The 26,015-nt window shown below is 34.5% G+C and overlaps 4 protein-coding genes and 1 long non-coding RNA gene across 9 annotated transcripts; 2 read left to right on the top strand and 3 right to left on the bottom strand.

Moving 5' to 3' along the window:
* Positions 1-111: 111 nt before the first annotated feature.
* On the bottom strand, positions 112-2,078 carry LOC104770880 (ultraviolet-B receptor UVR8). 4 transcript variants are annotated; one of them, XM_010495344.3, is made up of 4 exons: positions 1,608-2,078; positions 1,177-1,396; positions 759-1,077; positions 112-689 (listed from the first exon to the last, which is right to left on the bottom strand). In XM_010495344.3, exons 1-4 carry the CDS (start codon positions 1,973-1,975, stop codon positions 229-231), a joined length of 1,368 nt encoding a protein of 455 aa, XP_010493646.1. In that variant the 5' UTR covers positions 1,976-2,078; the 3' UTR covers positions 112-228. The 4 variants fall into 4 exon arrangements, with proteins under 4 accessions (XP_010493646.1, XP_010493645.1, XP_087362272.1 ...); XM_010495343.3 differs by having other exon boundaries at positions 1,177-1,399; positions 1,608-2,076; XM_087506146.1 differs by having other exon boundaries at positions 1,239-1,396; positions 1,608-2,053.
* A 1,628-nt stretch (positions 2,079-3,706) lies between these two features.
* Positions 3,707-9,430, top strand: LOC104770879 (uncharacterized). The gene is made up of 20 exons (XM_010495342.3): positions 3,707-4,341; positions 4,435-4,613; positions 4,693-4,770; positions 4,869-5,003; positions 5,088-5,212; positions 5,327-5,497; positions 5,696-5,801; positions 5,967-6,072; positions 6,181-6,291; positions 6,374-6,537; positions 6,625-6,742; positions 6,879-7,103; positions 7,262-7,452; positions 7,573-7,740; positions 7,835-7,940; positions 8,016-8,153; positions 8,254-8,412; positions 8,499-8,705; positions 8,778-9,044; positions 9,132-9,430. Exons 1-20 carry the CDS (start codon positions 3,841-3,843, stop codon positions 9,282-9,284), a joined length of 3,408 nt encoding a protein of 1,135 aa, XP_010493644.1. The 5' UTR covers positions 3,707-3,840; the 3' UTR covers positions 9,285-9,430.
* A 288-nt stretch (positions 9,431-9,718) lies between these two features.
* On the bottom strand, positions 9,719-12,530 carry LOC104770878 (glucose-1-phosphate adenylyltransferase small subunit, chloroplastic). Its single transcript, XM_010495341.3, has 9 exons — positions 12,033-12,530; positions 11,590-11,886; positions 11,242-11,511; positions 10,955-11,134; positions 10,729-10,832; positions 10,531-10,642; positions 10,348-10,446; positions 10,109-10,228; positions 9,719-10,021 (listed from the first exon to the last, which is right to left on the bottom strand). The coding sequence occupies exons 1-9, from the start codon at positions 12,303-12,305 to the stop codon at positions 9,905-9,907; spliced, it is 1,572 nt and encodes a 523-aa protein (XP_010493643.1). The 5' UTR covers positions 12,306-12,530; the 3' UTR covers positions 9,719-9,904.
* Positions 12,531-16,209: 3,679 nt separating this feature from the next.
* On the top strand, positions 16,210-17,844 carry LOC104770876 (uncharacterized). Of its 2 annotated transcripts, XR_015592092.1 has the most exons (4): positions 16,210-16,566; positions 16,721-16,814; positions 16,890-17,013; positions 17,199-17,844. It is a non-coding gene; the product is annotated as an uncharacterized LOC104770876 (long non-coding RNA). The 2 variants fall into 2 exon arrangements; XR_764658.2 differs by lacking the exon at positions 16,890-17,013.
* LOC104770877 (heavy metal-associated isoprenylated plant protein 46-like) lies at positions 17,019-17,972 on the bottom strand. The gene is made up of 3 exons (XM_010495339.3): positions 17,840-17,972; positions 17,666-17,744; positions 17,019-17,598 (listed from the first exon to the last, which is right to left on the bottom strand). Exons 1-3 carry the CDS (start codon positions 17,846-17,848, stop codon positions 17,141-17,143), a joined length of 546 nt encoding a protein of 181 aa, XP_010493641.1. The 5' UTR covers positions 17,849-17,972; the 3' UTR covers positions 17,019-17,140.
* Positions 17,973-26,015: the final 8,043 nt, after the last annotated feature.

Here is a 26,015-nt window from a genome sequence, read left to right as displayed (position 1 = left end):
ATTAACTTTTGGTATCTTTGTTACTCATTCACCTACATACATGAAATAATTTTATGTGTATAAATGTGTTTACGTGTATCAATCATCTGTTTTGTTGTGTTGAAGATGTTATGTGTAAACGTGTAATCAAATAGCTTATCTTTTCAAGTACCAACATTTGCCATGTAGTCGTGTACATGAGTTATAAAGTCATCCACATGGTCACATCAATGAGGTCATTAGATGGCGCTATTCAGCCACTAATATCAGGCTGTGATCAAAGCCAGCGGCTGCTTGAAGAACACAATCCTCTACGTCCTCTAGCAACATCGGTTCAGGCTCATCGCTCGAGCTTCCTAAACCGAGCCTACCGTTCTTCCCACATCCCCAAACCCAAGCTTCTCCTTTCTCTGTTACACACAAGGAATGCACACGCCCTGCTGATACTGAAGCTGGAGTTTCTTCATCAAAACCTTCTACATCTCTCGGCAAGTTTTCCGGTTTTCCCCTACCGAGCTGCCGGCTCCGGTTCCAACCCCACGAGACAATTTTTGTTCTACCTCTGTTGCAGATAGCTAGAGAATGACCAAGACCAGCTGCTACAGAGATCGCAGATTCGTTTATGTCAACAGGTATCATTCCGAGGTCTTGTTTACACCGGCCCAACTGACCATAGATGTCGCTCCCAGAGCTCAAAAGTGTGCCATCATCTGAAATCAGCAAACACCTATCATTGATGAAGAGTCCCCAATAATAAAAAAAGGGTCAGTTTGACTTACGACAAAGGATCAAGGAGTGATCGGATCCACACGCAATATCTGCAACCTTCATGTTACGTGTTTCTTCCACAAGACAAGGTTCCCAAGCTATTGGCATATCGTTCTCCTTGCTCATAGCTTCCACAACCTTTTTTTCAGCAGCTTCAAGATTCAAACCAGCAGCCTGGTGATCTTTTATTGACCCATTTGTAAGTGAATCCAGCAGAGATGCTTCAAGTGGAAGTCCGACATTGCCTACTCTCCCATCAGCTACATAACCCCATCCAAAAACTTTACCGTCCACAGTAAGCGCAAGTGCGTGCCCCCAACCTAATGATACCTGTCATAATTGAAACCCCCTTTCCAATGAAAATCTTAAAAGCGTATTAAAGCTGATTAGTAGACAAAGAGTTGATTATCCAAGCATGTACACCAAAACCTTAACAACGTGTTCTGCAGCTAAAGCTTCAACTCTTGAAGGAACAAGAGCTTCAATGATACCTTTTCCAAGACCAAGCTGACCTCTTTTAGATCTTCCCCAAACCCACAAAGAGCCGTCATCACCAGTAGCCGCTGAAACAACTCCAGACGCAAACGCAGCCCGGACATTCACATGATCTAGACCTTCCACTCTCTTTGGCTCACTCAACCTTGAATCTCTACTAATCACATCAAAAAAACTTCAGGTATAGTAAGTAGCATAAGAAACCCCTACCAAATTCTAAATGATACATACATCTCAGACTTATTTCACTAATTAACCCATAATAACATCCATTGGTCACTCACTCACTCTATAAGGCAAATTCAAGTTCCATTACTGCTTTTTGATGAAATTAAAATTTAGCAAAGATTAGGGATTTATTAGACCTAGAATCAACGGAGATTGGACCGAGCTGGCCTTCATTGTTACGACCCCAAGCCCAAATGTCACCGGTAGATGTAACGGCAAGAGAATGGTAGTGTCCGGCGGATATGAAAGAGATATCGGAAGGCAGATTAGAGACAAGTGTGGGCTCGTAAGCATCCAATCCCATTCCAGGAATCGACGATGATGAAAGACCCAGAGCGCCATGGCTTCCGTCACCGAAGCTCATCACTTTTCTTCTCTCGCCGCTAGTGCTCGCCGTGAATCGGCGTTTGCCAATTCCATTGAAGAGAACGTCTCTGGTAATAGAAGATTCCGAAGTAGAAACTTTACCGATTCGTGTTTTCGCGATCGACCATAATCGCAACATATCACTCACTGAACGTCTCTGTTTCTTTCCTACTAAAGAAGACGTGATTGCTTTGATATTTTATTTACACGGTGGAACAATAATAATACACCGTGAAAAAAGTATTAAATTCACATTTATTTTAGGGTATTTGTAAAGATTTTCGACAATCATTTTTCTTGTCATGGATTTTTAATTTATCAGTTGATTTGAAATTGAACTACTTACTTGTTAATTTATTCAATTTTAATACTATTTATGATTAATTATATTATAATTTCTAATTTTTATGATTTGAAATAGAACGTTTTCTCATAAAAAATTTATGCTCTTGTAAGTGAACAAGACGACTGTTTTGAATTTACCACATTGTATGATAATATAATACTAGGTAACAATCCGCACTATGTGCGGGATAAATTTATGCAAATTTATGAGTAAAATCAGTGTTATGAGTAAAATTATTTTGAGGATCTAAAATTTGTTTGTGTAAAAACAAATTATATAATCCATGAGAATATGTTTAGATCAAATTACTATGTATCAACGCCCTGATTGGTAACGACTATTATTTGTGGATGTAGATACTTTGATTGTAAAAATTTGGCTGTAGAGACTTTGGTTGTAGATATTTAACTGTTAAAATCTGATTGTTAAAAAACAAACTTTTAAAACTATGACTGTAATTTTATTAAAAACAAAATTATAAGAAAATACAAAGGTGATGATAAAAATAATAAATTTGTGAAGAGAAGTGGATATCAAAAGAAAGAGAAAAAAATACTGATAATTAATCTATAAAAAAGGTTTGTATAAAAATATATATAAAATTATATAGAGTTTTCAATTATGATAGAGAAAGATTATTTTAAACTTATTGGTTTTAGAGCGTCATTTTGAAGCTTTAAAAAAAAGGGAAATAAAGAAGAAAAAAATTAAAGTGGCTGTACAAACTTTAAAAAATAAAAAAGTCATTAATTATTCAATCTATGGAAGATTTTTTATTTTGTTTAATTTTTTTTGTGTAAGAATATGTTTCATCCGTAGGATATTATACCAATTGTATTAAATAAGTCAATTGCCTATAATAATGATTATTGTGATAATTTTATTTTGGAAAATTTAAATATGTGAATAGTAATCAGTTTTTTTAATAGGTGAATAAATTTGGGTTTTGAAAATGTTTTAGATCTAATAATGTTATAATAATTATATCTGTGATAAAAATGATTAAAAGATATTTTAAATTGAAATATTTGATCTTTTAATTAATTAAAAATGAATATTCTTTAATTTTTCAATAGCAATTATGTATAAATATCTATAAAAATGAGGACAATAAATTCATGGGTGTCTCGAGCTTTCTAGCGATGACACATCAACATTTTCAAGAAAATGTTTCTCTATTAATATATAGAGATACGTACCATAGCTTATTACATAATATGCCATTTTTGGGTCACCATTTTTCTGATTTGCCTATTTGTTTCAACTATTTTAGATTTACCATTTCTTGCTACTTAGAAAACTAAACATTTAGAATTTTGTTTCCATAAAATACATACTTAATAACAGATATTATACTCTAAAAATTAGAAATAAAAAATCCAAACATAATGTTTAAACTTGTGTGTTTTAAATATATAAAAATTACAAATTTGTAACATTTTAGAGAAAATGAAAAAATCTATATTACGAAAAAAAGTATCCTTCAATATTACGAAAAGTGCCAACAATGTCAAAACTAGCCGTTGCCATTATTTATTGATTTCCCAAAACAGCCGCTCCTCTCTTCCTTCTCTACACGTTTCTCATCTCTCTCTCTCTCTCTCTCTCTCCTAGCTTACCCACGCCATTGTCGAACCCAATCTGAGAATCTCTGCTCCATGGCGCAACTTCAACAACGTCGCATCAGATCTCCACTCTCTGAGACTCTTTCTCCTTCTACCTTCACACGATCTCCTCTCTCCGATAACTTACTCTCGACTCCTCCTCACACCTTATCTCCACTGAAACGAAACTCAAACCTCTCATCGCCTATTCTCGTAACTCCCACTCTTCGCGATGACGAATCCAACGACGATGACATGAGTATCGTATCGGTTTCCGACGCCGGAGAAGGAAACGAGTTACTATTCTCCGATTACGATGTCGAAGATGAAGAAGAAGAGATTGGGAGACGATACGACGAAGAGGAAGTGTTTGGGGATAAGTCGAGTTCGAAATTGAACAGAGGAGTGTTGGAAGATAAGAATCTGAGAATTGAAGTTCCGTTTGTGATGAACAGAAGAGCCACTGATTGTGAATTAGAGCTTCGGAGATTCGCATTGACGAATTCATCAACTCCAGTTAGCGAACGACCGCCGCATACTCTGAGTTCTTCTAAGGTTTACTGATTTGGTATCGATGACGTTTTTGATTTGAGTGATTTTGTAGATGTTAAAGCTAAATTTAGGAATGATTTTTTTTTTCTTTTTTAGGGTTCGGTGTATTGGGACATAGAAGATATAAGAACTCCAAGTGCTCCACCTATAATGGAAATTGGACAAGAAGATAACAACATCAGCTTGGAAATTGAGAATGAAATTGAACAGATTGAAGATGAGATTTGCAGAGTAGGAAACATAGCGAGTGATAGAGATGCAGAATTTGGAGAAAGGTAATCTTGATTTTTAACTAGCTTTTTGTAATTCCTACTTTGGAACCAGTTTTGATGTGTTTACTATGGTTTGATGTAGTGTGAAAGAGACTAAAACTGTGGAAGATGCGAAAATCGGGGAAGTTTGCTCGGATGAATTAGGTTGCCATAGTATCAGGTTTAGTACTTGTTTTTGTTTCACACTTTAGAATGAAAGAGTTTGAACTTTATTGTTAAAGCTAACAAAAATGTTTTCATGTCAATTTCCAATGACAGTGGTCAATATGCTTGGCAAAGTCTTTTGGCATATGATGCTTGCATTAGACTATGTTTGTATGAATGGTCTAAGGGTTCTACTGAGGCATCTGAGTTTCTGCGTGATGAGTGCCGTCTTCTTCGAGGTGCATTTGGGTAGGGGATGCTTTTTCTTATGGTTCCTGAGATATGACTTGTTTGTCTTACGTTGAGTTATTGAACTAGTCCTCTTTGTTATAGTTTGCATAAGTTTCTTTTGCAACCTCGGGGTGTACGATCGACTGAAGAAGACAAAAATGTCAAAGCGGAGCAAAAGACATCATCCTTAAAGTCTAAAAACGTTGTCAGAAAGTTACGGGTGGAAGGTAAATTTTTACTTTTTCTGATAAGTAAGCTAAAACTTGAATACAATAGATTAGTTTTGTAGCTGCCTGGTATGAATCACATGTTTATACCTTTTCAATTCTTGATTGATTTAGTAAAGAGACTTCGATTGATACCACAGCGCAAACTAAGTGGTACAGATTCGCTGCGGAGTTTAATGAATATTCAAATAGGAATGGGGGCAGAGTATTGCCGGCAAGTGTCATCACTTGTGAAAACTGGGATGAGTTCTATCAAACAGGCTACGCTTTCAGCAGTTTCAGAAGGTTTGCTTTTGTTAAATGGAAAAATTACATGATATTTTGTTGCGAATTTAATTTGTCTAGGCCTGTTAATTTGTGATTTGCCCCTTTTTTTTCTTTTCTCTGGTTGGAAACAGCTTACTAAATGGTAGATAACATTTGTTAGATAAGCCCTCTATTGATATGAGATGACACGATTTATTCTTGTGATTCTACCTGCAGAACAATTCTCTTGCTACCTTCAAATGAACAGCACAGCAGAAGGAGGTCAAATAGAACAAGGATCTTCTGTCTGTTTGCAATCAGGAACTGGAAGTTACCATGACTTGTAAGTTCTTTTATTTCTCTAAAAAATCAGTAAATGCGTGTTCTAAAGCAAGAGGTTGTTTGATAAAAAAAATGAACTACATGTATTTATAATGTTAAATAAATGAAAATTTCATGGAAAGTTCCAGAATTTAGCTTTATAGTTTACTCACAACTGCTCATCCAGCTTTCCTGAGTCCAACGGTGACGTTCTTCTGATAGAAGTTCAAGATAAGAAGAAATCAGTTCAAGGAAAAGCAATGATTTCTATTGCATCCTTAACTGACAATCCGGTAAATATGACTTTAACTGTCCTCCCTGATTTTTTTCCATTTTACTACTGAGAATGTTATAGTACTTCGCAAAATAGATTTACTGAAGAAAACTCTACATTTGCTCAGAATGAAAATGTTAGATGGTGGCCAATATACCACGGTGAACAAGAATGTGTTGGCAAGATCCAGCTCTTTATCGGTAGCACAACTATTTCTGATGAAGACTGTCACATAAAGGTCGGTTTTTTTCTCCAACAATCCTAAGAGAATATATGTTTTATTCTGTGTTACTAATGTTTTGCATTTTTGTCTGTCACAGAGCGCACCTGTTGTGGAGACACTAGCATATGATTTGCTATTAGAAGCGGCTACACGTGCCCAAAAATTTCATCCTCAAAACTTAAGGCTGAATGGTTCTTGGAAATGGCTGTTAAGTGAATTCTCAGAATATTATGGAGTTTCCGATTCATATACCAAGTTGAGGTACTCGTTTAAATATTTTCTTAGACTTCCTTGCATCTATCCTATAATTCATCTGGAGTTTCAAATATATTGCATTAAACTTTGCAGATATCTCTCACATGTAATGAATGTGGCAACTCCAACAAAAACCTGCTTACAACTTGTGCATGAGTTACTTGTGCCCATCCTAATGGCTCGAAGCGAGAGGACTCTGACAAGGCAGGAGGTAGTTCCATTTTCTTGTCATCTCCCCAAAATCAGAGACTTGGATTAAAGTTCATTTTAGTTTGAAGTTTGTTTATTTGATTATTTTCATGGCTCAATAGAGTTACTAGTTATTGACATTTTATCTTTTCTTGCAGAAAAGTATCTTCATGGACTGTGAAATAGAGATAGAAAAACTCATGGCAACTGTTTTTGAGAACTACAAGTCCTTAGATGAAAACTGCCCTTCTGGATTGGCAGACATATCTTGTCCCGTGCAAGAATCGGCTTCAAAAGCACTTTCTCCAGCTGTTCAGGTTTTTAGTCTCCTTCATGACATATTGTCTCCTGAAGCACAAGAAATTTTGAAGAATTACCTTCAGGTAGATATTTTAACAATCTTCAAAGTTTTCCTAATTTTACGAAAGTTTCAACCTGTTGGTTTCAAATTATATACACGGCTCATACATATTGGTTCGCTTGATTTTATTATATATCAAGACTATGGTGCTCATGATTTTCTTTGAAAATCTTACTGCAGACAGCAGCAAAGAAGAGGTGTCGGAAGCACATGGTTGAAACCGACGAGTATGTTTCCTGCAACTCTGAAGGTTTTCTGTTGGATTCCGTCACAATCTCGACAGCCTACATGAAGATGAAGTGTCTTTGTCATAACATAAGAAACGAAATAGAAACTGACATAAAGATCACCAATGAGCATGTACTCCCAAGGTAAAACATCCAATCTGAACAAAGAGCATACATTTGTAATCTGGTTTTCATCCAATAATCATCTCTGAGTCTTGATATTGATTTGGGTCTATTGTTCTCATACTTTGTTTATTATTCAAGCTCAATCGACCTAGCAAATATAGCTGCTGATGTATACAGCACTCAGCTATGTAACCGGCTCAGGGCATTTCTGTCAGCAGTTCCACCATCCTGCCCACTGCCCCATGTCAATGAGCTTCTCCTAGCAGTTTCTGATTTTGAAAGAAACCTCGATTCATGGGGAATCAGGTTTGACATTATTATTTTGGAATCAATCAGAATATTTGTGGGAACTCATTCTTCTTCTCTTTAGACTTTAACCATTTCATTTTATTATATGCAGTCCAGTACAAGGTGGTGTAGATTCTAGGGGGTTATTCCACAACTACATAATGGTTTGGATACATGATATGGAACTTAGACTACTTGACCGATGCAGAGCCGAAAAGGTAAGCATCCTGATCATTTTGGGTTGATCCTTAAAATAACAAGCCTAGCTATCATCTGATGGCCTGTTTTGGCAGGTTCTATGGTCTGGTGTAATAACAAATCACTCAACATCCCCTTTTGCTGAAGACATGTATGATAGAATCAAAGATTCTCTTATAGAATATGAAGTGGTGATTAGTCGATGGCCACAATACACATTGATCTTGGAAAATGTAAGCTACAAATTTATATAAGTGATCAATTTCCAGCTTACCAGATAGTTGCCAAGACTAACTAAGGCACATTCATTTTTTTCATGTACTCTTTTGGAAGACTGCTTCAATTGTAGAGAGAGCCATCGTAAAATCACTGGAGAAGCAATACAATGACATTTTGATTCCATTAAAGGACAGCATTCCAAAGAGACTAAATATGCATGTCCAGAAGCTGACAAGAAGGCAATCATCAGTTCTCTATTCTGTTCCAACTCAAGTAAGCCCCAAACACCGATCATGTTTAGTAAAAGTTTCTTGTTACTAGGATCTTTGCTGAACATCATTATCTCTTGTTGATTTCAGCTTGGAACTTTCGTTAACACAATAAAGAGAATTCTTGATGTTCTACATCACAGAATTGAAGATATCTTGAGACAATGGGCTTCATGTCTTCCTATTGTGGAAGACAAGAGGTTACTTTTTGGGGAACAGATGAATGTAATCACGGTCTTGCTCAGGACAAAATACAGAAACTACATGCAGGCCGCGGTTGATAAACTTGTTAGCAATGTAAGAGTTTTATAATGCCTCGTATCTGCTGCATTTAAATCCATTCATGTTTTTAACAATCTTTGGTTTCAGACGCAATCAAACAAAAACACAAGGCTGAAGAGAATCTTAGATGAGATAAAAGACAATGAGAGAGAAGTCGAAGTGCGAGAACGTATGAAGATGCTATGCTCACAGATCACAAACTCAATCTCAAATCTGCATGATGTCTTCACAAGTCAGATATTTGTAGCTTCGTGCCGCCTATTCTGGGATAGAATGGCACAAGTGGTATTGAAGTTTCTTGAGGGAAGAAAGGAGAACGAAGTAGGCTACAAAGGCTCTTACTATGCTCTTGGGGTAAGAAACTAAAAACTGTAAACACTAAACCATAAAAAATAGAGAATGTGTTTGGGGTTGAAACTGAGTTGTGATCAAATTGTGCAGATAGTTGAGGACACGTTCGCATCAGAGATGCAGAGGCTGCAGGGGAACTCACTACAAGAAAAGGATATGGAACCTCCTCGTTCGGTGATTGAGGCACGTTCCATTCTCTCTAGAGACAACAATACCAATCACTCTTCTTACTTCTATGTCTAGTCCGATATTTTCATTCCATTCCATTCATTTGTATGGTATATATGAAAACTATTCAATTAGACTATATAATGGTCAAGAAAGATTGTAACCGGGGTTGTTCATAATCATACGGTCATACCGAACTTTAAAATATCACTTTTGTCCCATTGAGCTGACTTAGATCTTGAATGCTGAGTACTGTTGACAAAAGCAGATAACTTCATCGGCTCAAGTAACCAAAGTTGATACTCAGCACAACAACCAAAGTGATTAAGTCAGATACAGTCTGCAGGTTGTTCCTTTATCATATAGTAGCTTCACTCATTTTCAGATTGGAGCCCTCTTTCATATATTGCATATGCTAAGAGGACTGCACTATTAGTCAAATCTGGTTCCTGTATTCAATGGCTTTAAAAATTTGTGTTTTGGTGCATCATCATCTGACATAAGTTATATTTGTCGAACAACTTATTAGCTTTAAATTACAATCACGATCGTTCTAAAGAGCAGAACACTAGTAGATGTATTGGGGCTTAAAAAGCCACAAAGAAAACTTATTATACATTATCAAAGTGTGTTTCTGCTTGTGTTTATAGGAAGAAAGAAAAATAAACAAAGGAGGCATTAATTATGTGTGTAATTTAAATGACAGTGCCGGCTGGGATTAAGGCGTCCTTCATAACGGTTACAATTCCGCTCTTTATGAAATATCCTTCAGTCTCTCTCGCTGACTCTTGCACGTTATCGCTGTTTATGATCTGTACCAAGTTTAAGACCAAACTCTTTTAAAGAACAGAGCAGAAACAAAGATATGTATCATATGTCTTTCAAATAGAAAGCCTAACCTTGACATTGTCACCAATACGTGCATTTTTGTCAATGATGGCCCTTTTGATGTGAGCATTTTTCCCAATACCTATTGGTACACTTCCTTTGGCGCTTAGGAGGCTCTTTTCCGAAGCAGTCTAGCCAAAATTACAGTCATAAAAGAAGACCATTATCACCAAAGGTTGATATTATTTGTCAATTGGATTGATGGCAAGACACAAGGGGGGGGGGGGGGGGGGGGGGTTGCATTTCTTACCTCGTAATAGTCAGCTCCCATTAATAACGTATCTTCAATAATAGCACCTTCTGATATGCAGGAACGGAGTCCAATCACGGAGTGATGGATTTTGCAGTTCTGCATCGAAAATTAATAAGCCTTTTGGTGAATTAGTATGTTCGTCAGTCAAGCAGCATATCGAACAGAAGCTGTTTGTTGTACCTTAATAACACAGCCCTCTCCGATGACACTGTCCGTGACATCAGCATCAAGCATCTTAGACGGTGGTAAATAACGTGGCTGTGTATAGATGGGAGCCGAACGATCATAGAAACTGCATTCAAGAAACCAGATAAGTTAAAAACACCATTGAGGTACAATAGACTGTATATATTCAACTTGGTTATGCAGGTTGCTTACCTAAAATCAGGAACTGGTTTCTTGGTGATTCCGAGATTAGCGTTATAGAATGCCTCTATAGTACCGATGTCTTCCCAGTATCCATCATATAGGTAAGCTTGCACCTACAAAAAACATCACTAAAGTCAGCGGGTTTTACTAGCATCATCAGAGCTACAAGAAGCTGCAAAATCCGAAGCAAACCAAAAAGCAACGGAGTCTTTGGTCTGTTTATCAGAATACTCACTCTCAGTCCAAGGTCAGTGGCACCGGGAATGACTTCACTTCCAAAGTCATTAGCTCCAGGGAACTTGTTGCGTAGTAACTCGAGCATTACATCTCTGCTTACAACATAAATACCCATACTGGCAATGTAAGGCATCTCCTTGGCTCTCTTATCGTCAAGACCTAGAATCGTTGTGTCAACCTAGAAGGCAGGAAATCAGAAGGTTATTATTATTTAGAATTCCGCATGATGAACCAGACAGCTAACAGAGGTTAAGTTGTTTATTTTTATTTTTATTTTTTTTTGACCTTCATGGCCTTTAGCTGCTCCCCTTTTGGTTTCTCAGAAAATTCAACAATACGTCCTTCCTCATCAATCTTCATCAGGCCAAAAGCAGTGGCTCGTTGCTCATCCATAGGTAATGCAGCTACAGTGATATCAGCATCAGTCTCCCTATGTGCTTGAATAAACTTCTCGTAATCCATTCGATACAAATGATCCCCAGCAAGAATCAGATATTCCAAAACATTATGCTCCTCAAACAACCACAAGTATTGCCTCACGGCATCAGCTGTCCCCTACACAAGTTACACAAACACATTCAAACAAGCCAAACACAAGTGACATACATTACCAGCATTTTGAATTGATTGTACCTGGAACCAGTTGGGGTTTTCAGGACTTTGTTGAGCAGCAAGAACTTCAACAAAACCTTCATTCTTGTAACCTCCCATGTTACTGGCATAAGCTCGAGAGAGATGACGATTGAGAGAGGCGGAATTGAACTGAGTAAGGACATAGATCTTGGAGATGTTGCTATTCAAACAGTTGCTAACAGGGATATCAATAAGCCTATAGTTAGCACCAAGGGGAACAGCTGGCTTCGCTCTCTTCTTGGTAAGAGGATAAAGACGAGTCCCAGCTCCACCTCCTAAGATAATCCCCAAAACACTCTGCCATTGAAAAAAAAAACAAATTAAATAGTACCACCATAAAATAAAAAGAAGGAGTTTCTAGGGTTTACTCAATACACACTATCTAAGTACATTCTTTAAACAATAAACACGTAAGAAAAAAGACGAAGACGTTGACTACTCACGCTGCTGGCGTCAGGATCGAGACAAGTTTGTGAGTTCTGAGAATCGGAGACGGCTTTAGGAGACACGATCATCGGATTCCTGCTCTCTCGGCCGACGCAGAAGCGACGGGAGACGATGGCTCTGAGTGAATCATTCTCGTCGACAGAGGAGGAGAAAGAAAGAGTACTCCTCGTCGGAACCGCCTCAGTGGATGATTTGGTGCCGGTGGAATGGAAACTCGAAGCAGAAGCAGAAGGTACCTTTAGAACCCCAGTTACAGCGACATACGCCATTGTCTGTTGTAGTAGTCTCTCTATCAAATCTCAAGTGGATCAGAGGAGGAGGAAAGGGGCAGAATTTGGAGTGAGAGTTGGGACTAATGGCTTCTTCTGCTTTTTTTTCTTCTTCTTGTTGTTGTTGTCTTGTGATTGTGGGAAAGTGAGAAAAAATAATAAAAGAAAAGATCTTTACATTTTATTTTGCTTCTTATCGTAGCGATGGGGTCTCGGGAACCGTTCGTTTTTTTCAGCTGATTGTTTACGTTTATAACCCTTTTCGTACGTTACGTCTTCTTTTGACAATGGGCACTTTCGGTAATTTTGATAGTAGTATTTTATTGTCACACTATATTCAAATTATACTCAATCAAAACTCAAATGCTCAATATTTAAAGTGTTATTGGATCGTTAATTCTAATGGATTTGCATATTCAAATTAAATCATTTGTTCTTCAATCATTTATTTAATTTTTTTGGTTAAAATTATGTGTTATTGATTTGGAGACTCTACATCACTAACACTAAGTTTATCTCCTCCGCGAACGATGTCATGGTTTCTCCTAGGACTTATTTCATTTTCTGATCAGTGTGGGAAACCATCTACTACAGTCGTTGTCACTTACAACAACACTAATCCAAGTCTGCTGATTCTTGATTTCATTGAGTTTTACATAAAAAGTGGACCAAAATTGAGATTGACTTAAATCAAACTTCATATATCTGCAATTCCCTTTCAAATAAAGTGTTTTTATAAGTTTTTTTTTTCAAAAACACTGGGGAAAATTCTTCAATTGGTTCTCTCGACAACGAAACGTAGAATTTCAATTTCAATATCGATACTTCTCTTCATGCCAATTTCAATTTTGACAGTCTTTGCCGGTGATTCATCATCATGCTCAATAACAGCTCTTCTCATTCTCAGATTCTACGGTAGAACGCCGCAAGTACATCAGCGTTCCTTGTTCCTCCTCCTCTAAGCTTCTCGTTCAAAACGCCAACAACAGAGACGTATCTCTTTATTTTGTCATCAAGAGAGAAGAAAGAGGAGAAGAAGATGGTTCAGGCTTTAAGTTTGGTTTAGTGTTGGTTTTATGTGGTTTAGTATTGGTTAAAGTCATAAACCAATAAATTCAACGTTTGTGTGTTATGGGGTTTTGAACTTTCAAATTGCGGGAAAACTGGACTAGAACTTCTGATTTGTGTGGCCAGAGATTGAGGTTCAGATTCTATGTAGTTGTGGTACTATATAAAACTTCTGAGAAGGATACAAATCGTTTTTTTAATAATTTTAGCAATACATGTAGTCTAATGAGTTTAAAATTATTTTCTCCTAAGAAGTTGTAATTTTTTTTTTTACCTCAAAAACCCCATACTTTATTAAACTAGGTCGAGAAGGTTGGTTTCTAATACCAACCACTCCGGAACCTGAGAGTTTACATGGGAAAATAAAGAACCTCGTGTTCGAGCACCTTTTGCAAGGCGATCAGCACGGACATTAATAGTTCTAGGAATGTGAGAAATGGAGAAATTCAAAAACTTTGATCTCAAAACAGAAAAAGTATCTAACTCCGTGGAAAAACTTGGCCATTCCTCAAGTTCATCAATGATTTTGATAATACTCGCACAGTCTGTCTCAAAATGCACTGAATTCATACCCCGTTGAAGTATTGCGTCCATTGCCCAGAGAAGAGCATCCAATTCAGAATGTAGAACCGAGAGGTGTCTCTGCGTGTTCTTCAGGCCATAAATCGGTGGTTGGCTCATCAAGACGAAACCCAGGCCTGCAGAGAGGTCTTTAGCCTCCCAAGAAGCATCAACCTGACATCGAATATCACCTAGCACTGGTCCCTCTTCCTCTCCGTCACCTTGTTGACTATCGTCAGAATCCTCATAAGAGGCTACACATTGTGCTACTCTCCACTCCTTCGCCTCCGAGAGGGCAAGATTCAACGTATCTAGAGGGGAAATATCCTTGCCATTAAACAATTTATCATTCCGTGACTTCCATATGTACCATACTATCCAAGGGAAAGCTTCTAACTGCTCCTCTGTTGCTCCCTGTTCCTTTGCATAAATGGAGTTACACGAGAAACATCCCGGAGGCGTTGCAATGTTGGATAGTGCCCAAACCTGTAGAGCCGGTGGACACATAAATAAGATATGATTAATGGATTCCTCCTCATCACCACATCTGGGACAAGATCTATCAGTGCCACAATGACGTTCTACCAGTCTGCTATTGGCTGCTATACACCCTGAAATGGCCTGCCAAAGAAAATGTTTAATTTTTCTTGAGGTTTTTGTTTTCCATACCTGGCTCTTTAGCTTGGTAGTACTCGGTTCTAGGACTTCAAAGTTGACTTGCGTTGCAAGAACATAACCCGATTTAACAGTATATTGTCCTGATTTTGTAAAACTCCATACATAATCATCTACCATAAATCGACTGCTTGGCTTTAGGCATGTAATAAGAGGGATATCTCTCGGGTCCATCAGAGTATTCAACATGTCCAATTTCCACGTCTTTGACTCAAAATTTATCAGGTGGTTGACGTAAAGGTTTGGATCCCTTGTAGAACCGCAGTCTTTCGCTGGTCTCGCTGGTACAGTGGGAATCCAGTTGTCTGTCCAAACTTGTGTATTAAAACCTGAACGAATGTTTTTCCGAAGACCCTGCTGAAGAAGAGGTTTTGCTGCCATTATGTTACGCCATCCAAACGAAGGAGAGTTTGCTTTCACCACATCCATGGGATTTGAGTATCTAAAATATCTTCCTTTTAGTAAATGACACAGGAGAGAGTCCAGGTACTGCAAGAGTCTCCAAAGCTGTTTTGCCAGTAATGCTAGATTAAATTCCTTCAGATCTCGAAAACCAAGTCTGCCCTTTTCTATGGGGATACTGATTTTGTCCCATGCCACCCAATGCAGACCCTTATTATTGTTTTTTGTACTTCACCAGAATCTAGCGATCGCTCCTCGCAGCTTGTTGACAATATGTTGTGGCAGGAGAAAGCAGGACATGACATAGGTTGGTAAGGCTTGTGCAACCGATTTAATTAACACCTTCCTGCCACCCTTAGAGAGGAATTTTGCCGACCAGTAGTTGATCCTGGCATTCAATCTATCCTGTACAAAGGCAAATACCTGTTATTTCGACCCGCAAATCGTTTCAGGGAGTCATAAATACGTTCCCATGCCACCTTCCTTGAAGATTCCTATCGCTCTTTTCAGCTCAGCTTTAAAATTCTGATTAACTTTATTACCAAAAAGGATAGCCGACTTCTCTCTGTTTAGTTGTTGTCCCGATGCTGCTCTATAGCTGTTGATGATCTTTAAAAGCTCAGCACATTGCTGGATATCTGCTCGGCAAAAGAAAAGGCTATCGTCAGCGAACAGAAGATGTGATACAGGAGGGCTCCCTTATGCTATTTTTAGTCCAGTGATACATCCTTCTGCTTCCGCACCATGGATTTGAGCAATCAAAGCTTCAGTACATATAATGAACAGGAACGGGGAAAGCGGGTCGCCTTGGCGTAATCCCCTTGAAAGGATTATATTTCCTTTTGCTTCCCCATTAATGAGCACTTTATAAGAAACTGAAGTTATGCAACACATCATCATCGAAATCCACTTACTGTCAAAACCCAACTTACGCATGAGACGTTCTAGGAAAGACCATTCCACCCGGTCATATGCTAAGAAGTTGTAATTATGTGGTTGATAGGATAATAAAGGAGTTTCTTTCTTTTCAGAATTATGACCCTAAACTAATCTCTAAAGCCAAATTGGGTAAGCTTGCTTTAATGGTGGACAAACCAAGTGTAATATGGTTTTGGTGAACCAAAGTTGGTGTTGAAAAAAAAAAAAAAAAAAAAAAGACTATCCAAATAACCGAACCGTTATTTAATTCGGTTATTTTCGGTCACGCTTCTCAAATTCCAAACTATCTGAATAACCGAATTATCCGATCCCATCAGATGATGAGCAGTCCAAAACGAACCGATTTCAACCTTCGCCGTCGGAGCTCCGATTCCAGGGAAGGAATCACCGCCGTTAAGGCTCTCGAACATGGATTCTTATAGTTTCTCACCGCCGGTAGTAGGAAACGAGGCTCCATACAATGCAACAGTGGATTGGCAATGATATCTTCAACATAATTCTTAGATCTCTGAAAGCGAGATCGCCAGAGGGATAAACCGAAAGCCAATCTCGGGTCGGGTCGAGTCGGGTCCTCCCTCATTCACAACGTTTCGTCTGCTTCTTCGGTTCTTGTCAGGTAATATCTGACTCGCGGTTGTAAAATTCATTCCGTTCGTAAAAACCTAATTTGTCTCCATACAATCCAATTTGTCTTAAGTTCATATGTTAAAAGTTTCAGGGTTTGAGACATTCTTTACAATATTGGTGGTGTTCTTTGATGTTGCTTGTAGGTGTTGATGTGAGCTTGTTTAACTGACTCTGAAGGGGAAGAACACTGTGACTCTCCATCATCTAACCTTTGTTGGTTACTATACTATCTTTAAGGTCAGTGACTAATTTTGGATAAAAGAAAACGAATCCTAGCTAGTGAGTGTTACCAAAGTTGTGCTTTTTGGACAGTTTATGAAATGAAGGAAACATGTTGTTGGCCAAATGCTATGATGGTGGTTCTTATACAAAATATTTACTAGGCAATGCATAAAGATTAAAGAGTATCATGTTGTAAGAGCATGTTGTGATAGCAGTAAGTTGATTTGGAACTTCCCACAGAGTTTTATTCATATGACTAAATAAGTAAACACATTGATTCTTTACAAAGAAAAACATTGTCTATCATGCTCCATCGATCTTCCTCTGCAATCTCCATTTCATCACAAGATTGTGCACTTGGGTTCGTGGTTGAAAACTGGTTCACCCATATAATTGTAGGGATTGCACGGGTAAGGAAAAGCAGAAGGCACACCGTATCCCTGGGGATAGGAGGAAGGCACACCGTATCCCTGAGGCCATGGATAACACGGCACAGGTGTTGGCACTGGAGGTGGTTTCTTGTCATCTGTTCCTTTCTTGTCATCTGTTCCTTTCTTATCATCTGTCCCTTTCTTCTCGCCACCTTTTTTGTCACCGTCTTTTCCCCCTGCTGCATCTTTTCCATCCCCTCCCTTCTTCTCCTCTTCTTTCTTTGGAGGTTCGACTTTGGTCACGCTTACAAGCTCTGCAAATGCTACCTCCTTTCTTAGTTTTTTGATGAGGGGGATCATATCTACTTCAACACCAGTTACCTCTATCTGGTTCCTGTGATCGCCTTTTATTTCCACGGCTGACACACCTATAACACCATTTTCATAAAGCGTTAAATGCAACAAAGGTTGGTTGTGAGAAGGTCTTCTTCTTACCTTTAAACTGAACTGCTTTTGTCATTGCTTTTGCTCTAGTTTTGTCATCTGTCATAGTGACTCTTATCAGGATCTTTTGCTGCATTCGAAAAACATGAGATATCTTGTAATATCAATCAAAGAAGAACACGTAAACCTATTGAATTGTTTGTTGTTGAATACAGATATACTTGCCTTAATCATCTTGTTTTGCTTGAGATATCGCTTTGAATGTTTGGCTTAGACTTCTGGGTGTGTTGTTGTAGAATACAAAGTGTGGAGAGTTTTGTTTTGTGCCTTTTTCTTCTGATCAATTAGTCAATTGTCGATAGTTGTGATTTCGTTTTCAGTTCGTTATATTAACAAAGCGAATAAAACCATAACTATTCTTTCTTTAAAGCAAGTTGCTAATTCGTGCAAGCTTATTCACAATTCATTGGTTAATATATTTTAAAACAAAACATTGTTTGCTTTGTTAAATGAGAACTCTGGTTTTTTTTTTTTTTTTTTTTTTTTTTTTTTTCTTGTCAACGAAGTTGAATTGGGGACGAAGGAACATACAACGACGGCCAGAAAAAGGATACTTTATTAATTATTAAATGCAATTGCCAAATTAACTACTTACTATAAGGGTTGGTGTTTCGATTTTTATTTTTTGTTTACTTCAGCATAGAAAGGGTTTTAAATAGTTGATTCTGAGAGGAAAAAAAAAAGAGAAAAAGAAACAGAAACAGTGAACATATTGGCCATGAATGGTTATTAGTTTTTAAATAGTTTTTAGATCATAATTTTGGATTTTAGATGTTAGTTTTTGGTTTTTGAATTTTGAAGAAAATAAAAGGAAATAACTAATAAAGAAATTAAAACCAATGAAAATCTGGAACGCACGTTAAGAATTTTTTTTTTAGGAAAACTGAAAAACTCAAATAAGATGGCTTTCAGATTATCAATGAAAATTATTAGAACTAGATTTTAACCCGCGGTACACCGCGGGACAAATTGTTATTTTTAGTTTTCAAATTTGTTTTATTATTAACATATTGTTATTAGTTAAATTCATAAAAATGTTTTCAAGACTAATATAATTTTGTGTTATTTCATTTGTCATATGTATAAGTTTAGTTTAGTATTATGGGATTTGTGTAAGCGTTGCATATAAATTTTATTATATTTATAATTTATTTTGTATTTGTTTGTTAAATATTGGATGTCTTGTAAACAGAATAATAACTAAATTATCATGCCATTTGTGTTGCTAAATGTTATATGTAGTTTGTTTTGTTTATTATTTCGGATTCTATTTGAATTCTTAATTATTAGAACAAAATAAGGGGATCTAAATACATGAGAAGTAATTTATAAGATGTGATTAAGTCACATTTTTCCTAATTTTAGTTAAATCTACTTAATTTGATATGTTAAATATTTTAATATTAGTACTGTTGACAAATAATAAAATAAGGATTTAACCCGTGTTTTAGCACAAAGTTAATGATCCAACCCGTCCTCTTTATAACCCGTCAACTATATAATCAGATTGTATCGTATTTTAAACTATTTTAAGTTTACAATTCATAATATTTTAAATTTTTTATTAAGTTTATATATATATATATCAATATTAATATTTTAAAAAATGGGAATCTAAATTCTTATTAGATTAAGAATCGAAGTTAACACTGTTGATAGAATATCTTCAAAAGAAATTTCGGATTAATAAAAGATTTCCTTGTTTGATTTTTTCAAATATGGTTTTCCTAAACTAAGAATATTCATTCCAATAAATGAGATTATGATTTTACGTAGCATCAAAGTAGCTAAATTTTCGGTTGGCTATTGTTACCATATCCAAATATTATCATTTTCTTGTTTGGTAGATTGATTAAGATTTGAGTAATTAATTTAATGGTTATTCGATTTTTTTTTTAAAAAATGTTTTAATTATAATGGCATGCTTGTAAATAGTTCTCAACTTGAAGCCTTATTTGCTAAAGTTGCTGTGAAAATAATAATATAGATTTCCAAAAACAAGATTCGAAAACTATTTTTACAAAATCTTGAATGGATGCAAATGAATATTTTTTTTTTCTTTTCAAAAAACAAAAGCCAGAAAACATTTAAGACCATAATGTGATGTAGCCACAACTCTAAAGAAAAGTTGGTAAACTATACTTTAGAAATGCTGTCGAAACTTCTTGAAATTCTTACCAACACACCCACTGTTTTCTCAAAAATCTTTAGTGAAGAGTGCTTTAATTTTACTGAACTAGGACGTCTAATAAATCGGTAAAACATATGACAAATATGTTTTTATACGAGAAAGTTTTTTTTAGAAAAAAATATTCTTCTGTTAAGATAGATAACATTATCTCTTGTGATATATGAAACAATATTATCAGTTTGTGTAAATGTAGACAAAATTGTGGGGTTTGCTTGTAGTTTCTTAGAACTTGGAAGTCCAAACTTCATCTATATTTATATAAATAAATAACAAACGTCAGAAAGTTAATAAGAAATTGTTGGATGATTGACTTGCATGGCGTAAGCCGAATATTTATGATGTACTATCTTTTTTTCTCTAACCAAAGATATATATATCTAGCTAAGAACACATACTAATTCTTGGAATATATATATGGAGTGTTACATAGTTTTACCATTTGCAGTTTTTATATTGATAAACTATGATTGAAATTGCAGTGGGATGATTCGAATCTTGATCTCCTAATTGGAAAATGAATTCTTTAATTTACTGGACTATCATGACATACAATGATACCAAAATATATTGATATGGAACATGGTTGTCTACAAAAAGTTGAGCCACCTCCACAATTTTCTTGCGCCAAAAATTTTAAACGTTGAGCTTTCAGTATTGGGACCAAGTTTTCGAATTTAATATTTTTTAGATGTTAGAGTTTTCTTATGACAGGGATTAGTGATACATATCCACTGTCTTTCCTAGTACGTCTGTGCTACGGTTTTCTATCGAGGGACTAGATAGTCCGCATTTTTCATGTGTATAGAGAAGCTAACCGTCTTGCCGATGTGTTGGCCAATTATCCATTTAGTTTACCGTTAGGCTTTCATTCGTTGAACTCTGGTCCGAATTCTGTTATTTCTTTTATGTTGGATGATGCTCGTGGCCTATCTAGCTTACGTAGTGTCTGTGTATAATACTTTTTATTTTTTAGTTTGAATAATACTTCCGACCAAAAAAAATATTTTTCAGATGTTTTCGACATGCTTCCTTTGAGTCTTTTCTGATTTATTTGGGCAGCTGCCTACGTTATCTTATCTCTCTGGGATGCGAGGTCACTTCTTGGTAAGTAAGTATACGGATGGTGTCTCCCTGTTCTCTGAGCATTTTTACTACTCGTATAAAAATATGGCAAGGCCCAATAACAACTAATATAACATACATAATCATGAGTTCATAACGAACAAAGTCGTAAGTCCTTTTGTAATAGTCTATTCCAACTTGAAGCAAATCAAGTACTAGATGCTATTAAACCAAAAAAAACTGGAGACACATAAACCAAATCAAGTATTGGATCCTTTTGTAACATTATTACCTGGAGACACATAAACCAAAAAAAACTTTTTGAGTCTGACTGGTAACGTATCCAAAATTGTACAAAAAAACTATAAGCTGGAGCCGTAAGTTTTTAGAGAATAATGCAAAGCTGTAATAAAAAGTTGTACATAAAAGCTGTACAAAAAACTGATAGTAAAAGTTTTTAATAAAGTTTTTAGTAAAGTTTTTGTGACTGATAAAAACTCAAAACTGTACCACTTGTACTGTTTTGTTTTTGTCACACCCTTTGTTTTTTAGAAATAACACAAATATGTATCTTTCCAAATGCTCAAGTAAGTGACATCTTTCGAGGAGAGAAGCAAAACTAACGCTGATAAGAAAATCTATTGATATACATTTTCGACTAAATCATACAAAATGCTGAGTTCAGTATAGCCACCTAGTTTTTGAATGACGTGTGGATTTGACAAGTTTTTATAAATCATTGCATTAAATAATATAAAACTGCAGATGATTTACAATGATTTCATTTTCAGTAACATAAGATTTAGAAAAATATTTAAAAATTATTAATTGAATAACATGTGACTTTAAAAAAAGTTCAAATTCTTCTAAACTCCCTACACCCCTTTAAGAGGATTTGAGAGAGAGTAAACCCGTATAAGACATTTTAGAGTGTCAACATGGTATTACCATTTACTTGACGTCACTTGAACCAATTGCGAGTAATGAATAATTTGGAATTTCTTACAACACTATTGGAAAAACAAAAAGTATAATATGAGAATTCAAGATTTAAAAGAATCACATGGATAACATATCCTCATCGTCGTTATGTATGCTACAAATTTCTTCAAAATATAACTAATTGAAGTTTCGCTTAAGCCTCACGATCAACGTACATGTCCGTCTGGAGAGCATAGGCAAAGAAATCTATCATTTAGGTGGTTCTCATGTCGTCTTTGAATTGTCCTATATATTAGGGGAATCAAGGAGAACTTTACTTAATCTCAATTAAATGGATAATGTTGTTGACAAATAATTAAAAATTTGGATAATGTTGTTGACAAATAATTAAAAATTAATTAGTAAAAGACGTAAAACAATGAATGTGAGTTATATGACGTACAACTAAAGCACCCATAAATAGCTCAGTTATAGAACATTGATCAAGATGTCAAACATTGTAATCAGTTTCACTACACAAAAAGTACAGAGACCTGACTCGTATCTATACTATTAGATGGGGAGCATGGATTAAAAAAAAAAACACATCTATACTATTAAAATAGACTAAAAAAAAACACATCTATACATGGAAGCACACTTAGGGATAAAAAAAACCAAAAAACATACATATATCCATGTTGGCAAACAGACCAACTTGCCTACATAATTAAAATAAAAAAAATTAAAATTCCTTAAAACAATAGTAACAATTATATAAGAAATAAATAATTATCTCTTTCATAATTAAACTTCCCTAAAACAATGGTAACAATTATTAAAAAAATAAATGATGAACTCTTCCAGTATTTTAGGAAACTATATTAACTATAAAAGATACATTCCTATATTTTATGAAATTATATTAATTACAAATAATAAATTCAAATATTTGACATACCATCACTATATAAAAAACTATAGCCAATTAAGATTACAAAATGACAATTTTAAATATTATAACAAAAATAATATTATTTATATTAACAATTCCTTGAATTTTATTTTATATAGTTATTATAATTTTATAAAATAATAAGATATTTTTGCAATTAATAAAACTTATCGTTTAACAAGATTTCCAATAACAACTGTATCTAATTAATTTCTAATAGTAATATGAAAATAAGTTAACTATAATTTAAACAGATGATTTATTTTAAGAAATCTTTAAATAAATCAGTAATTAGTTTACCAAATAACTAAAATTTAGGGATTATTTCTAAAACTAACCTTATATATATATACTCTCATCGGTTTAATAGGACTTGCAAAATCTAGACAATTAATTCATTATCCAAATCTAATCATCCATATAGATTCAAACATATTATATATGCATTAACTGAATAATAAATAAGCTTTTAAAAGATTTTTTGATAGATTTTTGTTGTTTTAAACGTAAAAGTAAAAAATGTTTAGCAAACTCTTTCCAGCCTATAAATAGAGTAATCGATTTAACATTCACATATCATATACACCATTCTAGCACTATTTTTCTATCTCTTTGTTTCTGCAAAAAAAAAAAAAAAATGTATGTGTCTCTGTATTTAAGTTTGCATATATGCATATACCTTGCTAAAATCTACTATATTCTTTTTTTAGTTCACCAATACTATGTTCTACGTCCTATTTATCATTTATTATTCGTATGAATTATTAAACTTATAATTTTCTATCGTGTACATAAGCATATACAAATCAAGATCTTTTTTGAAAGCATACATCTTTTACCTTGAGATTGTATATAAGGGATTGTGGTATAAACGGATATTCATCCAGTTGACATATCATCTCCAAAACGAGAAAATTACATTTGATTGCTTAATAGAAGTCCACATTTTTTATATGAACCTGATAAGTCACAAAATACTATAGTAGTGTTTGTTTTCTTCAGTTTTATATAGATTTATTTAAGAAAATTCTTATTAGGGCATGTAGTTGAGCCTTACATTAACATTATCAATTCACTTTCGAAACCAACAAATAAAAGTACAATTTAATCTTCCATGACTGTTTTGTAAATTTATAATCAGCTGTATGTATTAAATTATATTATTTTTCTTATTTTTTCAAATATATGATGTGAACAGTCTTTATTAAAATGACACTATAAGCATTATGTATATGGAAAAGAAAAAAAACAACACACATGGCAGTAAAATTGTATAACATGAGTACCTTGAAATTTGTTTTTAAGTCATCATTATCTTTAAAAGTCTATAAAATTAAAAAACAAGACTACTCCAAAAAATACCACATGAGGTTAGAAAATTTAGATAACAACATTAAAATTTTAAATTCTTAATAATTTTGGTAAGAGTTAATTTAAGAACATATATTTTGTAGAATTAAGCTATTTTTGGATTAAAAAAAAGATAATGTTTTTTAAAAATATAAAGAAAGTTTGTGTAATTTCCATTTATTTTGTAATAATTTTGTAAAAATTAAATAATCAAATGGAAAAATGGATATCCCGTTAGAAGCTTTCTCTTTTTTTTTTTGACAACCAAATACGGATATTCTTTTCCCAATCTCTTATCCGCTGAACTAATATAAATATTTTTCAAACGAATAATAATTAAAAAAATTATTATATAACAAAAATTTACATTCGGTGGACATAGAATGTCCAAAATATACATGCATATGTTCCCCATTTATAACTTATCTTTAACAATGAACCATATAATATATAATAAGAATAAAGAAGTCAATTAATTTTGTAATATTTTTATTATAACATATGATATAAATATACTATGAATTATATTTATATTTATGTTTGTTCTATACGAGAGTTTGAGAATGTATGTTTTTGATCGAAAATAAAAATTGGTCCCATATTCGGAATGTCCCATATTGAGAATGTTTTCTTTTATGCAACGGAAATTTGAGAACGGGTGTAGAACATGATGGAATATGATAAAACGGAAAGAGAATTACGTCCACCCCTAAATATTTGTATTTGTTCTCAAACGGATATTCATCGTTGTTAGCGGTTATATATTTGATTTGATAGTTCACTAATTTAATAGAATCTAACCAATCATTTGTCTGATTTAGTTTGTTGTCAGTCCAACCATTATGTTGTTCCGAATTTTAAAATATTGGTGAACCCATTATTATTTTAAATTTTCAAATATTAATAAACTAAACCAAAAAAATCAAACTAAAATCTCAATTAATATGAGTTTGATTATGACTACTAAAATAAATTAGTCTATAAACATAATCCCGCACGTACGTGTGGGTCCGAACCTAGTATATCACTAAAGAAGAGGTTATATATCACCAAGAAGAGGAAACAAATATTGCAAAAAAAAAGAATGCTAACCAAACAAGTGATATTAAACAAAAATTAGAAACTAAAAAAAAAAAAAGTAAATGAGTTTTTTAAGGGAAAAGACTAGTTTGACCCAAATTAAAGAGTTAATTGCTAAACTAACTCATAAAATTTGAGGGTTAATTGGGTTATTTTCATACCTAAAATACCTTTTATTGCTTTGTTAGGAAAAAAGTCAATTTCACCCTTGACTAAAATTCTCAGCAATTTTTTAAAAATTAAAATTTTTATATAAAGTTTGTCGGACTAGTTGTGACAGATATGTTTTGAACGGCAGAATTTTTTGTCTATAGCAGATTTTCTCTGACAGACTTACTTTGGCTGGCAGATTTATTTGAAGAGTGTTATGACAGATTTATTTTTAACGGCAGATTTTTTTTTCACGACAGACTTATGTATTAAGACACGACAAAATTTCATAATATTAGAAAAACTTGTTATAATATGTGGCAGATTTATTTTTCACTGTTGCAACAGATTTATTATTTTGTTAAAAATCTGTCATACTGTGACAGCTTTTTAAAAGAAAAAATAATTACTAGTTTGACGTCTAGTTCTAACAGATTTGTTTCAGGTTACGACAGAATTTTTAAGTTTAACGAAAAATCTGTCGATTGATAACAGACTTATTAATGTTTTTTAAAAATTGCTAAACTGACCTACATTAAAACTATATGTTATGACATATTTTTTTTAAGTTATGACAGTTTTGTTTTTGGATATCAAAAATCTGTTGTTTGATAAAATATTTATTAGATATA

Source organism: Camelina sativa, chromosome 20, assembly GCF_030686135.1.
Source record: "Camelina sativa cultivar CO46 ecotype springtype chromosome 20, ASM3068613v1".
In the NCBI taxonomy this organism is placed as follows: Eukaryota; Viridiplantae; Streptophyta; class Magnoliopsida; order Brassicales; family Brassicaceae; genus Camelina; species Camelina sativa.
This window is presented reverse-complemented; position numbering and strand designations above follow the sequence as displayed.